The sequence below is a fragment of the Delphinus delphis genome, chromosome 7 (assembly GCF_949987515.2).
Source record: "Delphinus delphis chromosome 7, mDelDel1.2, whole genome shotgun sequence".
Classification (NCBI taxonomy): Eukaryota; Metazoa; Chordata; class Mammalia; order Artiodactyla; family Delphinidae; genus Delphinus; species Delphinus delphis.
Genome location: NC_082689.1, coordinates 37585936 through 37600788, shown reverse-complemented (window position 1 = coordinate 37600788; position 14853 = coordinate 37585936). Strand labels below are relative to the sequence as shown.

The window sequence follows — 14853 nt, the reverse complement described above, 5'->3', positions numbered from 1 at the left end:
AAGAGTACATGTAATATCAAAACTGCATTGAAAATACTTCATCTTACTAAATTTTTTTATTGACGTATAGTTGATTTACAATGTTGTGTTAGTTCCAGGTGTACAGCAAAGTGATTCAGTTATGCATATATATATAAATGTTTTTTCTGAATTTTTCCTTTATAGGTTATTACAAAATATTGAGTATAGTTTCCTCAATGTAGTCTTGATTGTAGGAAAAAACTTACAATGTCCATCATTAGGGAATATACACTCATACAATGGAATATTATAAAAAATTTAAATAAATGAACTAGATATGCTAGGATCAACATGGTTTAATCTCAAAAACATAATGTTGACTAGGAAAACCAGATTATTTATATAGTGTTTAAAAACCGCCTAAAGCAATACTATGTATCTATTGTTTAACTATCTCTACATTTGTAGTAAAAACATATAAAATGGAAAGAAAAGATACTCTGGTTAACCTCTAAGGAGGAAAAGAGGGTAAGATAATTGGGGCAAGGAGAGTTTACTTGAATTTGTCATATTTTATTCCCCCTATTAAAAGAACTTAAGTAAATATGGTAAAATGTTAACCTCTATTAAATTTGAGTGGTAGCTACATGGCTGTTATTATTTGTAATTGTCTGTGGTTGAAATATTTCAGAAATAAAAAATTTAATAGTAATAGATGGAAACCCTTCTAAAATGAAATTACTTACAGGCCAAGGTGGTGGGACAGAAGCTACCTCTGGAGTATGAAAATAAGCAACACCATTATGATAAGTGTAAGGATATCCAGTTGAAGTTGTTAGATACATTGTTCCAGCAGCTGGCATTACACTGGGACCTAAAACAAAGTGTAAATAGTAATAATTGAAATGTTCAGTTTGACATTTAAAAATGTAATTTCTGAACAATGGAAGATGTTTATCTTAACACATATATATAGTTACAGTAAAAATTGAATAAGTTCTTTAAAAAATTCCATATGTTAAAGTATATTTGAAATATATATTTTCAAACTCACTACCTTAGAGCTTTTGTTAGCTTAAGGTAAATGAAAGAAAAAGAAACAAGTTTAATAAGGAATACTAAAAATTCACCAATTCAGATTTTAATACTAGTATAATGAAACACAAAACTTAACAATTGAGATTATTATCAGCAAAGTCATTATTATTACAAATATAAATTACATACAATTTAGAGTTTCCTGAAGACTATAGACACTGTAGTGAAGTTCCTAAGATCTTAGTAAGACTGTCTATTTGTAAAAGGCCAAAGAAAATGGAGGCAGTGAAATTAGACAAAATTCTACTTTCCTCAAGACACTTGTTCCACCTTACAAATTCTTTGGATCTACTATCAGCAAGCACTCACTCATGCTATGACTATATTTTATTCTCTAGTCTCCCTTTGCTACAACTGCTGCTATTACAAACATGACCACAGACCTTTATGTTGCTAATTTTGGGTCCTCATCTCTTTTCCTAGGTGAAAGTTATATATACTCCTCCCCCCCAAATTAAAAAAAAAGACTTTAAAAATTTTATATGCCAAGTTAGATTTAAGTACTTGACCAACAGGTTATATAAGTTACTGAACTGGCAATCCTCCTTCCACTATACTAGTGCTTCTCAAAATTTAAAATTCATTATAATAACCTAGACAGCTTATTAAAATACAAATTCCAGTTCTTTCAAGAGATTTTGATTCAGGAGGCCTGGGATAGGGCCTGAGGAACTGCATTTTGACAGATTCCAAGTGAACTGTTGGTGGCTGCAAACCACACTGTAAGCAGCACTGGCCTGCCACTCTAAATAGCAGTACTACTTCTCAGCTTTTATATTTTCACCACATTTTATCGAGTATTGTTATAGCATATTTTAGTGGTTCTTAATCCAATGCTTTTGAGAATCTGATGAAAGCCACAGACCCTTTTCTCAAAAATACATATATTCAAACAAAATTTTGCATGCAATTCAGAAGGTCCATGAATTTCCCTCCAAAGATCGTCAAGGAACCACAGGTTTATCTGTTAAATAAATAAATTTTGAGTGTTTACTATTACAAGGCATTGAACTAGGCCCTAGTGATACAGCCAAAAAGAAAAAAGAAAAAAATGAGCATGCCATGGCCTCTATCTTCATAGAAGTTAGGTTCTGGTAAGGAAGATAGTCATTAGCTAATTACACAATTAATTAAATACAATTTTGATAAAGACATGAAGAGGTAGTATAGGGTACAATGGTGAACATTTCAAATATATATATATATGTATATATGTAGCATCTGTGAGGAAATGACATTTGTTTTGGGCTGAGCTTTAAAGAACGAATGGGATGGCAAAGATCACTCTAGGTAAAGAAAATAGTATATCAGGAATATGGTTATGTTCTGAAACTGAGGGAAGGCTAGATGGCTAAAGCATGGAAAGAAAAGAGAAGGACAGCTCAAAATAAGCAGAGAATAACATGATAAGATGTGCACTTCTGAAAGATCACTCTGGCTGCCTTGTGTGTGATAGGTTGGAAGGTAGCATGACTGGATTCAGAGAGACCAGTTAGGAGGCTTTTCTAGAAATTAAGGCAAGAAAAGTGGGTAGCTGGGTCTAGAATATTGGTAATGGAGATGGAAAAGAAGTGATAGATTTGAAAAAAAATGAGATAAGAATCCCTTATATTTTGTAAATATATCTTTAATACTTATCCTTTCTTTGTAGACAAGTAAAAATAGCTTTGGAGTCAAACTGTCCTGGATTTGAAGGCTAATGCTACCATTTGGTTAAGTTATTTAACCCCATACTTCTCAAATTTGGGCCTAGCATGGTTATGTCAGGAAACATGAAAAGGCACAGGCTGAACATGGTGATCTTCTTACAGAATCAGTCTTATTCAAACAATTATTTTTAGGAAACATTTTAATAAACAATACAGTGTTATAGAACAGAATCCAAATTGCACATGAAGTTTTATATAAACCATGAGACTTTAAAGACAGTTTAAAGAAAATTAAAGAATTTAAAGAAAATTTATAATTCTGGTATGGTGCCATTGGGTTAAGACCCACAACATGACCAGATTAACTCTCCCCTACATTTAAGATTATTTCAGCAGAAATGTTTCTAAAACAATGACTTTACCTTTATAAGCTGAATTTTCTATTTACAAAAATAGAACTAATAATACCTCACAGATTGCTGTAAAGATTAAATGAAATAAATGAAAACCCATAACATTGACCCTTGCGCTGAATAGTTCTTAAATAACTATACATCTGTTTGAAAGCATTCAGCATACTGCTGATTTATGTTCTATTTTTAGCAACTTGTGGGTCATAATATGAACATTACTAGTTGTTCCTACTGATGGTGATAATGGGCTAAAGAACTGCTATTACATGTTATAGCTTAACTCTTGCATCTAACAATAGTAGTCTGAAAATATTCAGCATTCTGCCATATTTACTGCATTCCATTTTGGAGTATCAACTTACTAAGGACACTTCAGTTATCTTCTGAATTAACAAATACTAAGTCAAAATTAAACTTGATATCTGTTAACTTCTAAGTCAAAAACAGAACAGTCCAAATGAGCACAATCTATTAATTTGTTAACAGATGTACAATATCCACCTAATGTTTTAAACATCCCAGTAGACACTAGGACACAGCTAAGGAAGAATAAAAAATTGAGTTACAAATTTTATGCGAAGTTTCTCCTTCTAGGCCAAAGATTCTGTCGGAGATTTTAATAAATATTATAGGTAAAAGTTAACTGTAAAGATGTCTAACTTAATAAATGGGAAGAGTGAGGAAAAAAAGAGTAGAGTCGAAAGCATTACCAAAATTTGAGGAAGGCATCTAACTTAGCCAGTTCCTAAAGCTTTAGGGATTGTTTCCTCTGTTATGATACATGTGGTTGGGTTACAGTATGTACCATACAACCAGAGTTTCTGATATTTGTTCTATATTTTCACTTTCTGTAATTTTACTCTAATTTTAAATTACTTTGTTAATTAGAAAATTTTCTAAATAGTAATTAACTACTTCTAATTTCTTTTGTAATTTTAAACTATATTTTTATCATAAAAGATTTTTCCTTTAAAGATGTAACTATATGGAATATAGTTAAACACCATTATTTATATAAATTTTGCCTAGTCCCCCCTACCCTGCAAACTAATATATTTTAATTTGTGGTAAGAAATATTCATTTGACCACCAACTTCACTAAATTTACTTTATTAAATGAAAGAAAGCTGATATTTTAATGAAGTTCTATTAAAACTCTAATATTTCAAAAAAGAACCATGCAAAAATACTGAAAAATACATTAGTTCTCAATACATACGAGGGATCCCTACTTGTTGTTTTCTTATTGCTGGACCAATGTTCAGTTTCTTGTCCTTGTAATTAAGTTTTTCAGCCTAAAATAAGAAAAAATAAATTATTTTATTATCATTCTTTGAAAGTGGCAAGGCATAGTGGAAAGGGCAAAGTCTTTGGATTTAAATAGATCTGGGTGTGAATCTTGGTTCCAGTGCTCTGGCCCTAATTCCTCATCTGACAATTTACTAGTTATTAGTGTGTGTGAGCAGAGAGGTGAAAAATTTGAGTCTCCTTACACACGTGGTCCCAGCTAAGGTCAAACAGGGTGACACTGTTTTCTTTTTCCATCTTTTATACTGTAAACAATTGTCCTTTTCATGTTCTATTTAGTGTCATGTTTTTCACATTTTTGTGACTTATGTTGGTATTTTTGCTATTTAAAATGGCCCTCAAGTGTAGTGCTGAAGTGCTTGCTAGTGTTCCTAAGTGCAAGAAGACTGTCATGTGACTTAATGGAGAAAAATATGTGCTAGCTGGGTTTAATTCAGGCATGAGTTATAGTGCTGTTGGCCACGAGTTCAGTGTTAATGAATCAAATATAATATCTTTAAACAGAAGCACACATAAGACAAAGTTACGTATTGATCGGCTGATGAAAATATTGTGAGCAGAAGCTTGTGGGACCCTAGCCCTGTATTCTTCTAGGTGCAGCACTTCAATATTTGCTAATTCAGTGTTCGTGGTGATTTTATAGAACACACCACTACAAATAATGAGAATCGACTGCATATGACTTAAATACAATTTAAATAAAATTTTTTCCTAAAAAATTTAAATGTTACAGTTGCCAAATTTAAAGTTATTATATATTGAACTGCAGGCTATAGACTTTTTCTATGAGTGCTCTTAGTTTATATAAAGTTTTTCAGAGGAGGGAAATAATCTCAGATAACCTCACTCTAGGAATCTACATTTGTAGTGTTTTTTAGGAATTCAAAGTGCTATTAACACTTCAGGAAAGATACATCCTTAAATTCTTAGTTTAAGCAAATAAAGTGAAAAATTATATACAAACTTCACAACCATACTTACATAATTATTTGGAATTTGTTTTTCTGTAGATAAAATTTCTCTTTAATCTTTTTTTTTTAATTCAATTTTTTGGAGACCAATGTCAATCTTAAGATGCAAAGAAGATAAAATTTTTTTTTTTTTTTTTTTAGCAATCAATCATTGTACTGGAACCCTACTATTATTAAATTAATACCTTAAAGGATTAGTTTCAGAGAAAGAAGTTCTAAAAATTAAGTTAAATACACCAAAATATCTTACCTCTTGTAAAATTTTTTGTGCATCTTCTTGTGTTTCAAAAGTGACAAAGCCATACCTAAATAAATGCATTAATTATTATCTTAGAACATTACATTGGAATATATTAAGATTAAATTTTTTTTTTTTTTTAAGAATGGGCCATTGCGGGGGACTTCCCTGGCAGTCCAGCAGTTAAGCCTCTGCATTCCCAATGCAGGGGGCATGGGTTCGATCCCTGGTTGGGGAACATCCCACAAGCCTCAAGAAGCAGCCAGAAAAAGAAAAAAAACAAAAAAGAAAGAATGGGCCATGGTAGGAGTGAACATTTTTCCTTGGTGCACCAGTATGCAAAACTTAGGAGAACCATTCACAGCTTAACACTGTCACCTCCTCTTAAAGGGAGGGGCCTAAAAGAAAAAAAAAACCCTGGGGATCTTGAAACAGTTTCAGACCTGAGCTGTAAGTAAGGCAGGAAAGCATGCGAGATTTGTATTCTGGTTTACAAATTGGAATGCAATAAATTTCAGTCCAGAGCACTAATATCCTTTTAAAATGATAGAAGTTTGGTTTAAATAGAAATCAAAGTAGAAAAAAACCTTTAAAAATTTAAAAGTTTCAACATAATAAAATTTTTTATGTGGGTAAATGAGTATACAAACATATTATTTACTATTATCAGCATATATAAACTGATAATGCAACTATTAGTATATTTCCCAAATAAAATCAATTAAAAATATGTACAACCCAGACTTTATATATGCTTTTTCATATATACTTGTTACCTTCAGAGTATAAATCATGATCAAGACACAAATACACAATGTATGCCATGTCCAAAAAGCCAAAATAGGTAGAAAAAAAGGAATGAAAGAAATAAAAAGTATATCCCCCGAAAATGTAATCTCTATTTGTATAACTTAAGGAAACTCTTCTTTGTAGTGCTAAACTATTATTTTCCTCAATTCATAATTACTATTATATAATTATGTATTGTGTAATTAGTAAACATTTACTGTTTCTTCAATTCATAATTGCTGTATTATATATGAATTTTCTTTTTCAACAAAGGAATTTCTTTTTTTCTATTTGCCCAAACATTAAACAACGGCTAAAGAAATATTTTTACGTTATTATTAGTTTTTTTTTTTTTGGTAGAACACATATACCACCCAGTGGAAAAAGCATAAAATACAGTCTACATTTCTATGTGTGTTTTTCAATGATTAAAAAATGTATATTACAAATTCTATTAAGCCAAGTAAAAGAGGTACAATCTCACTTCATCCTAATATTGATTGTCAGTCTCAGGAAATATCTCATTTCTTTAAAAATAACCTCTGCAGGATCTCATCTCTTCCAAAGTGTCCACCTGTCATACTTACATGTAGTTTCCCACTAATATAATTTTCCCTCCACCTTATTGGTCCCTTCTTTTATGCCTATAAGTATGTATATATTGTCTTTTTTTCAAGAAAACAAACATAATCCTTCATCGATTTCTTTAACTTTGCAGTCAAACTTCTTAAGCGAGTACCCTATGCAAACTACCGTTTTCTTCTCTGGTATTTGGCTTTTGAATATACCAATCCACTGAAACAGCTCTAAGGGCACTAGACAGTTCTAGACAAATCCTACTGCTTTTTTCCCTTAATTTTCATTCTCCTTGATTTGGCAGTTAAAAATCATTCTCATTAAGAGTTATATTTCTCAGATTAGTCCCCTAATTAGGTCTTTGAGGCACAACCTATGGACGCTCTTTTGTGTCAGCCTTTTTCAGGTAAAGTTCTCTCTAGTCTAAAGCAGGTATACAATTCCAAAAATATCAGATTCCTTTAGCTTCTGGTGCCTTGGCTACTGGACAAGAGCTACTTGACATTAAGTGCTTATTACCGAACAATGAATGGTCCCTCAGCCTTTGCAAGAATAACTTTCCAATAGATTAAGGAATATTATAGTGTCACTATTCCTCCAAAATACACAAACACACACACACTGAAATCAAAAGGTAGGAGGAAAGAAGAAGGCATGAAACTCTCTTTTAAAAAATGGAACCAAAGTAAATTAGTATACAAAACCTAGCAATCCAATAAAAATACAATTGTCAATTCCATGTACTATCCATAGTGATACTAACCCTTTGGGCACTCCAGCTCTGTCATTTACAATCTTCACTTCTTTTACAGACCCATACTGGGAAAAAAATTTTCTTAAATCATTTTCATTTGTCTAATGGTATAAAAAGAAAACACACAAAAACCATTTTAATTGATAAAAGATGAAACAACTCCTATGCTTGGTTTGGAGACACAAAAGGTAACATAAATAACAATATGGATGTAAGAATGCCTCTCATCATAAAAACAGTGCATGAAACCACTAGGTTATTAAAATCAATATGAATACTTTGCTTTATGCAGAGTTGTTAATACTATGTCATAAAATATTACACTGCAATAAAATATTTTAAGCTGAATTTTTAAAAAACTACAAAGAAAGCTCACTATTTAAAGGAATTCTTGTTCTCTAGTTAGCCAGTTTTTAATAAAATGTACTAGGCATGGCTATAACTTTACTAAGGGCATACTACTATTGGTTCTTGTGGTTCAGAGAGGCCCACAGTCATAGCAGTGGAACTAGGTTATGCTGGCCTATACCAGTCACTCTATTTAAATCAGCAGAGTCCCCAGGAAAAGTAAGGTCTTAGGAAGGAAATATATTTCCAAAAGTACCTGAACTCAATTTGTGATAACAACAGAGAGGCTACAAGATTTAAAGTTTTTAGATGCTTTATCTGTATTCAATATACATGTCAGCTAAATACAGACATTATGATGATATGCAAAAAAAATTGAGTCATAATTAGACTATCATGTACAAGATGCCTACAAAGATAGTTTGGCATATCTGGTTTTAATTGAAATAGTCTCAAAATAGACCCATATCACCTTTCTCTAGAGTATTCACACTAAATTCATTGCAATTTCATTTTCTGGTTCAGCTATAAGTGTTTGCCCCCAAGAGGTACTTTAAATATCCATAGAAAAATTTTTTCTTTATATATCTAGGAAAAGACATGCCTAACAGCAGAGCAATATTTCTTGAGTTCCACTGCTACCTCACTACTTACTGGTTTTTAGTTGGTAACCTAAAGCCTGCTAAACTGGATGATGACAAATACTGAGTTAATCTGAGAATAACTGACTGCCTCATTTCAATAAACACAAAATGGAATCAACGTCAGAATAAGGTTTCTATTAGAGACTTGAAAACAAATTAATTCAAACTATTCTCTGATAGAAAAATCACTAGCTCAATTTTGCAGCTCCATTTCTTTGCTGAAAAGTAAGGACACAGAAAGTCAAGATGATTAAATATTAAAAGGGATGGGCTGTAGGGTTCTAAAAAGAAGAATTTTAAAAAGTTTGAGACTGCTTGCTACTACGGTAAACTATTTCCTTGCTGGAAATTACCTATGGTTTTGCGAAAGGTGTAAGTATGAGGGAGAGAACCCTAGCAGTTATGTTAAAGCTATGACTGTATTGTAACAATGGCCCCAAAGTTCATATTGTAGCTGATTGGCTTCAATAAAAACCTACACTAACCTAGCCATATAAATTATTACATTTATTATTTATTTAAAAGTATACTGAGCTAATATAATATAAATTCTGAACAAGAATATTCAACTTGAATATTTATGGTCAGCTATTAATATTTGCTACAGAAACAGAAAATTTTTTTTTAAAAATAAGCATTTCATAAGAAATTATTTTCCTTAATTTATTTTTAGTGAACCAATCACATACTTGCTTAAGACTCACAGTTTTGACAAATACATTAAGTGTAACATTTATCTTGAGCAGGAAAAAAGTAATTCCATACAAATTGTGAGAGATTGATCATTGGAAGATAGCGAGTATTAAATGTCAAATATCATACCCTAATTGCACAAGTTTTTTTTTTTTATTAAGACAACTCCCCCTGAAATTTCCAGTATGTAATATGGAAGCTTGGAAATCCTTCGATATATCCACTTGGAAGTAAGAGTGTTCCTAAATTATCCATGCTTGCCTTTCCTGTAGGTGTTTAACTACCACCACCCACATGGGGGTGCTGCAAAACATCTCACAAAACCATGCCTCTCTGAAAGAGTGAAATGGCTATTACATTATTTAAACATATTACTGTTAAAATGCTTTATTCTGACTAGGACACAGGCCTTTTTTAGTGACCAAATTCTAAATTAGGTGATAGAAAGCAACCTGCAAAAGACAGAAATCTAGGAAGTTACTCAGGAGCCTAAGATGAAAGTTGGGATAAAGAAACAGGATTTCATAAAACTGCTGTGTTTTTGTTTTTTTTTTCCTTAATTGAGTCTTCTTTTGAAAATTATAGTCACTCATTATTTGGGCTATTAGAGTGTTATGTAAAAAAGTATAATTAGTGTGGTATGGTGAAATAAAGCATGTGGAGATATGAGTCAGAAAAACAGAATTCTAGTTTTCACTTTGTCACTAAGTAGCTAGGAGCTTATAGATATGTCAGTGAGCCTCAATTTCCTTGTATGTGAAATTGGACAATTATATATACTCTATTTAACCTACATTGTTGTTGAAAAGATTCTTTGTATTAAGACAATTTGAAACCTACTAATCATTATGCAAATAGCAAATATGTTATTTTTAAAGTTGCAAGAAGAAACAATTTCTGAGAAATAAAACACTTCTAATACAAAGAATACACTATGTTGCATGCATAATTAGGTACCTTAAGGTCGATTCCTCCTACAAAGATGCGATTAGGGACCACTGTTCCATATCTTGGGGCACTTGTTGGGTTATTCAAAGGCACAGGTGACACAGGATTAGGGGATGGAGATAATGAATCTGTTTGCATCTGATTCGATGTTTGCTGTAAAATAAAATTCTTTTAAACTCTTAGTACTGGGTATAAGTTTTGATGCAGGATGAAAGCATATATCCTTCAAAAAGATAAGTCATTGACAAAATGTAGTATTTCAGACTTTAAATTTATGCTAATATTATGAAGATTATAATTAGAGCTAATAACTTTTGGGGGCAACAAAAATATAAGAAATGTAGAATTCATTCCTCTACAGAGACGATCTTAAATCTTAAATATATTATTTAAACATACATATGTTAGTTATTATTAACTGTACTATTTAAATATTATAAGCATTAAGAAGGAATATTAAACTCAAAAAGAAGTTTGAAAAAGAGAAGAATAACCCTGGACAGCTAGGAGCTGGCCTGGCACAACCAACTAGGCCCTGGTGTTAGGAGTTGGCCGGGAACTCACAGCTAGGCTGTGGTGTTCTCTTGTTAACAGAACACCAACATCGGGCAAGGCTCCTCTGTGATTGTGGTGGATGAAGATAAAAACAAGATCACTCCATAATCGTATCTGTACATTGACAAAAACAAAAGCATTACCCAAACCACAAGAATGACCAAACGTCCTTCTCTCCTGCCTGATAAGACTGCTCCTTTTTTTTAACAATCACAGCTTTAGCTTCAATCTATTTTTCTTGTCTCCTAGGTAAGAATTAACATACCCAATTATAGAATTACTCCCACCTCCTGACAACATGTATTTCAGAGTAAAGCTTTCTTCATTAAACCCTCTCTAAAAAGTGCTTAATATAAGCTTAAATCCTATAATAAGTTCTTCTAACACCTTGCGGAGAGGCCGCATGGTGTATGTTCTTCTTTGTTGTTAATTCAGAAGATCCAACTTTAATAAACTGCAGGTGTATTTGTGGTAGTCTTTGGCTAAAGGGCATTGACGAGTAAACAGACTCCGACACAAGTTCACGGTTTTTCAACTCTAAAGTCAAATTTTTAAAATGCACTTGGCAATTGGAAAAGTGGACCGATATAGTAAAAAAAAAAAAAAAAAAAAAAAATTGTATACCTATAACTCATAGGTATAAATTTTTATACTAAAATTTTTTATACTAATTTTTTCTTTATGCTAAAGAATTGAGTTCATATACATATGTTCACAATTCTAAGTCGGCAACCTAATTTAGATTCTAATAAATATATATTAACATATACACCTTCGCACAATGGCAAGATAGTAGACTCCTCAGGTACACCTGAAAAAAAACAAGACTTGAGAATAGAATTTTAAAGAGAAACTAATTTAAGAACTTGCTAATTATTCTCCTTCTGGGAACACGAAACAGACTTGAGACCCTAAATGAGTGCTTCAAAAAGCTTGGAGTTGATGATTTAAATTCTCTGAAAAACAAATTCATGAAAATGAATTTCCAACTTAGATAATGGAGTTGTTCTTTTTCACATTTGCTCTCCTTTCACTTCATTGGCCAATAAAACCATAATCCCTAAATTAATCTCTGCAAGATGTACAGAGAAATGACTAGGCCAGTAGTGACTATGGGGCTATAGGCTGGACCTTATGGGCTATATTCTCCATCTAGTCTTAAGGGGGAAAAACACTCCCTAGTAAGGGAGTTCATAAAAACATCTCTTAAACCACAGAGTCATCATATTTAATAACTGCTATGTTGTAGTTGCCAATTAAAGAAACTGGGAATCCTAACAGCATCCTCCCTGGGCATCTGGACGTTATTTGTAACTTCAGTCACTTTACTTGTAAGACATAGTGCCCAGACTGGATGATTCTGGGATGCTTCGTTTTACTTTTCAAGTGTGGATTTGTATTGCTAGAGATAATAGAACAGCTCTGGTAGATACAATCTTTTCTCTCTGCCGGGTTACAGAATGTAGTCATTACCTATTTGCAAAGTTAAAAAAAAAATCAATCTTCATGTAATTCTCTTCTTAAAAACAAAATGAATTCAATGGATGACCTCTTTTGTTCCAAATTTGTTTAAATAAAAGTCAACTCCATTAGTTTTCATTAAGAGAGGAATGACTTGAATGGAAGAGAACAGAGTGCTTTACTTCCAATCTTGAGAAATCAGTTAAATGATACCGAGGAAGGAAAAACATGAACTTTTTACATATCACTCACTTCATTCTTCATTTTCTAAGACTCCTGTTCTATTGTGGGTTCCAACTGTTTTATTTTTCTCCTTACCACTTACCAACATGTAATACCATGTAATTTATTTATTATGTTTGTTATCTGTCTCTTTCCACTATAATGTAATGTTCAAGAAGGAAGAGGGTTTTGCCTGTTTTGTTCACCGCAGCATCTAAAGTAGGGACCATATATAGCACATGTTCAATAAATATTTGTTGAACGAATGAATAAATGAGTAATTTCTTCCTGCTCACGATATGCCAACCCTTAGGTTGTGGGCTGAAGACTACAATATGAATAATAGCCTAGAAAATATTTTAATCTTGGTAGTAGCAAGGCTCAGGTAGAGACGATCTTTAAGTTCCTCAGAGAAGGTTAGCGATTCACTGAGTTAATTAAGAAAGCCTCAAATTCTACTGGCAATAATTTTGCAAACGTATGAAAAGCACTTAGATTGGTGCTGTTTTGGGGTTAGAAGTAAGGGTCCTTAATAAAACTTCTAGTACTAGTTTATTTAAAATTTCCTCCAAAGTAATGTGCCCCCACTGCCTCCTCCTCTCTAAAATTAACCTCGAAATCTATCATCTACTTTGCCAACAAAGACAACAGGAAAAGGGCGGGCTAACCGTCGCAGTTACGGCCTCCGTGCTCCTTCCCCTCCGAAGCCAGCAAGCTGAGGCGGTGGGGGAAATGGCTGAGGCGACAACTCCCTTGGGTTCTCTCGGGTCATCATGAACTTGATCACTGTCTCGAGGATCCACCCCCTCCCCACCAAAGTGCGGGAGGGAAAAGAAAGCTAGCCAGCGAGAAATTTTGCCCTGCAAACCCGCCAGCAGCAGTGGCGGGAACCCTCAACGGCACCGACCCCGACGCCGGCCTAGTGTGCAGCCTGCCCTGCGAGCCTCGCATGGCGCTCGCTGATTGGCTGCTGGCGGGCGCCGCGCGGGGCGGGGCGGCACGTTGCCGCAGCCCCTCGGGCCTAAGCGGTCTCCCGCCCCTCCCCAGCCCAGCCCTGTCAGGCTTGGGCGCGCACCTGGTGCTAGAGGTTCCGGTCCGACCTGGGCACAGGTCCCCGCTACCCAGCCCCGCCCCCGCCCCCTGCCAGGTCTCTCGGGCCTTCTGGTCCCCAATGACCAGTCGAGGAGAGAAGGCGTCAGCCGCCAGGGCAACGCCTCAGGGGGGCGGCCGGGCGGAGTCCGGTGGGAGTGGGCGTCAAAGACGCAGCAAGCCTAATTTCGGCGGGAAAGCTATTTCTCTAGCCTGGGCCCGGCCTGGTGCACAGGGCCCAGCCACCCACCGCCTCCGGTCGCTGCCGAGGTCTCCCAGCCCGTCTACACCCCGTTCAGGCCCGGTGGCCGCACCTTCCCGACCCCACGACACAACCCGACGGGGCCTGCAGGCGGGCCGCTCTTCGTGGCAGTCGATGGGGCTACCTGACCACGTTACTTCCCGACAAAATCGCAGGCTCTAGACTCGCCCTTCCAGTCCCTCACAGACGGAGTCCACATTTCTCCTTCTCCCCACTACCCCGGGGCCCAGGACTCCGGGCCATGACCGCCGTACTCACCGCCCCGGACTCGGTCTCCATCCTCCTCTCTGTTCTTCAAAAGCCAGGGGCAAAGGAACAGAAACCTAAGGTTTGAAAGCACCTTCACACCCAGGAAGCAGCACCACGTTTGCCGACGGAGACTCTCTCCCACTGGCGGCGACGGCGTTGGTGGCAGTTGCAGGGCCGGAGACTCGGACCCGGGTCCTGAACCTGCCACCCCGGGGGGTGAGGAGGGACAGGCGGCGTCGCCTAGGGCGGTGGACTGCGGTGCGGGCGGGCGCCACAGCCCGGGGAGGGGCGCGGGCGGGCGGGTTTCGGCGGTGGCCCGTGGTCGCCGAGCTGGGCCGTTTCAGGGGCAGAGCGTACAGCAGGTCGGGGCGGGCGTGGAGTGTGCGGAGCGAGGGCTCCCTTCTGGAGCCACTCTCGCCTGTTTTCGGACGGCTGGGGAGGAGAGAGCGAACGGTTATGCAGAGTTCCATGCACCGCACGCCTTTCACGCCTTTCCTTCTCCCCTTTGGAGAAAAGTTGGCCTCTGGGACTGGTGGGTTTCGAGAGGTGGAGGTGACCTCAGGCTTTGCTAAGGTGCAAGAAGCCTGTTGAGGGGCGACTTCGGAAGGCTGGTGCGGGGCGAGGA

The 14853-nt window shown here is 35.9% G+C and overlaps 1 protein-coding gene across 1 annotated transcript in view; it reads right to left on the bottom strand.

Annotated features, from left to right (window-relative positions):
• The window catches only part of BOLL (boule homolog, RNA binding protein), a 30530-nt gene extending 16272 nt beyond the window's left edge, over positions 1–14258 (bottom strand). Inside the window, exons 1-6 of the mRNA XM_060015399.1 lie at positions 14238–14258; positions 10400–10543; positions 7767–7858; positions 5651–5705; positions 4341–4416; positions 708–835 (exon numbers count right to left, since the gene is read on the bottom strand). Coding sequence (XP_059871382.1) covers positions 708–835; positions 4341–4416; positions 5651–5705; positions 7767–7858; positions 10400–10543; positions 14238–14258 — 516 coding nt within the window. The remainder of the gene's footprint in view (positions 1–707; positions 836–4340; positions 4417–5650; positions 5706–7766; positions 7859–10399; positions 10544–14237) is intronic.
• Positions 14259–14853: the final 595 nt, after the last annotated feature.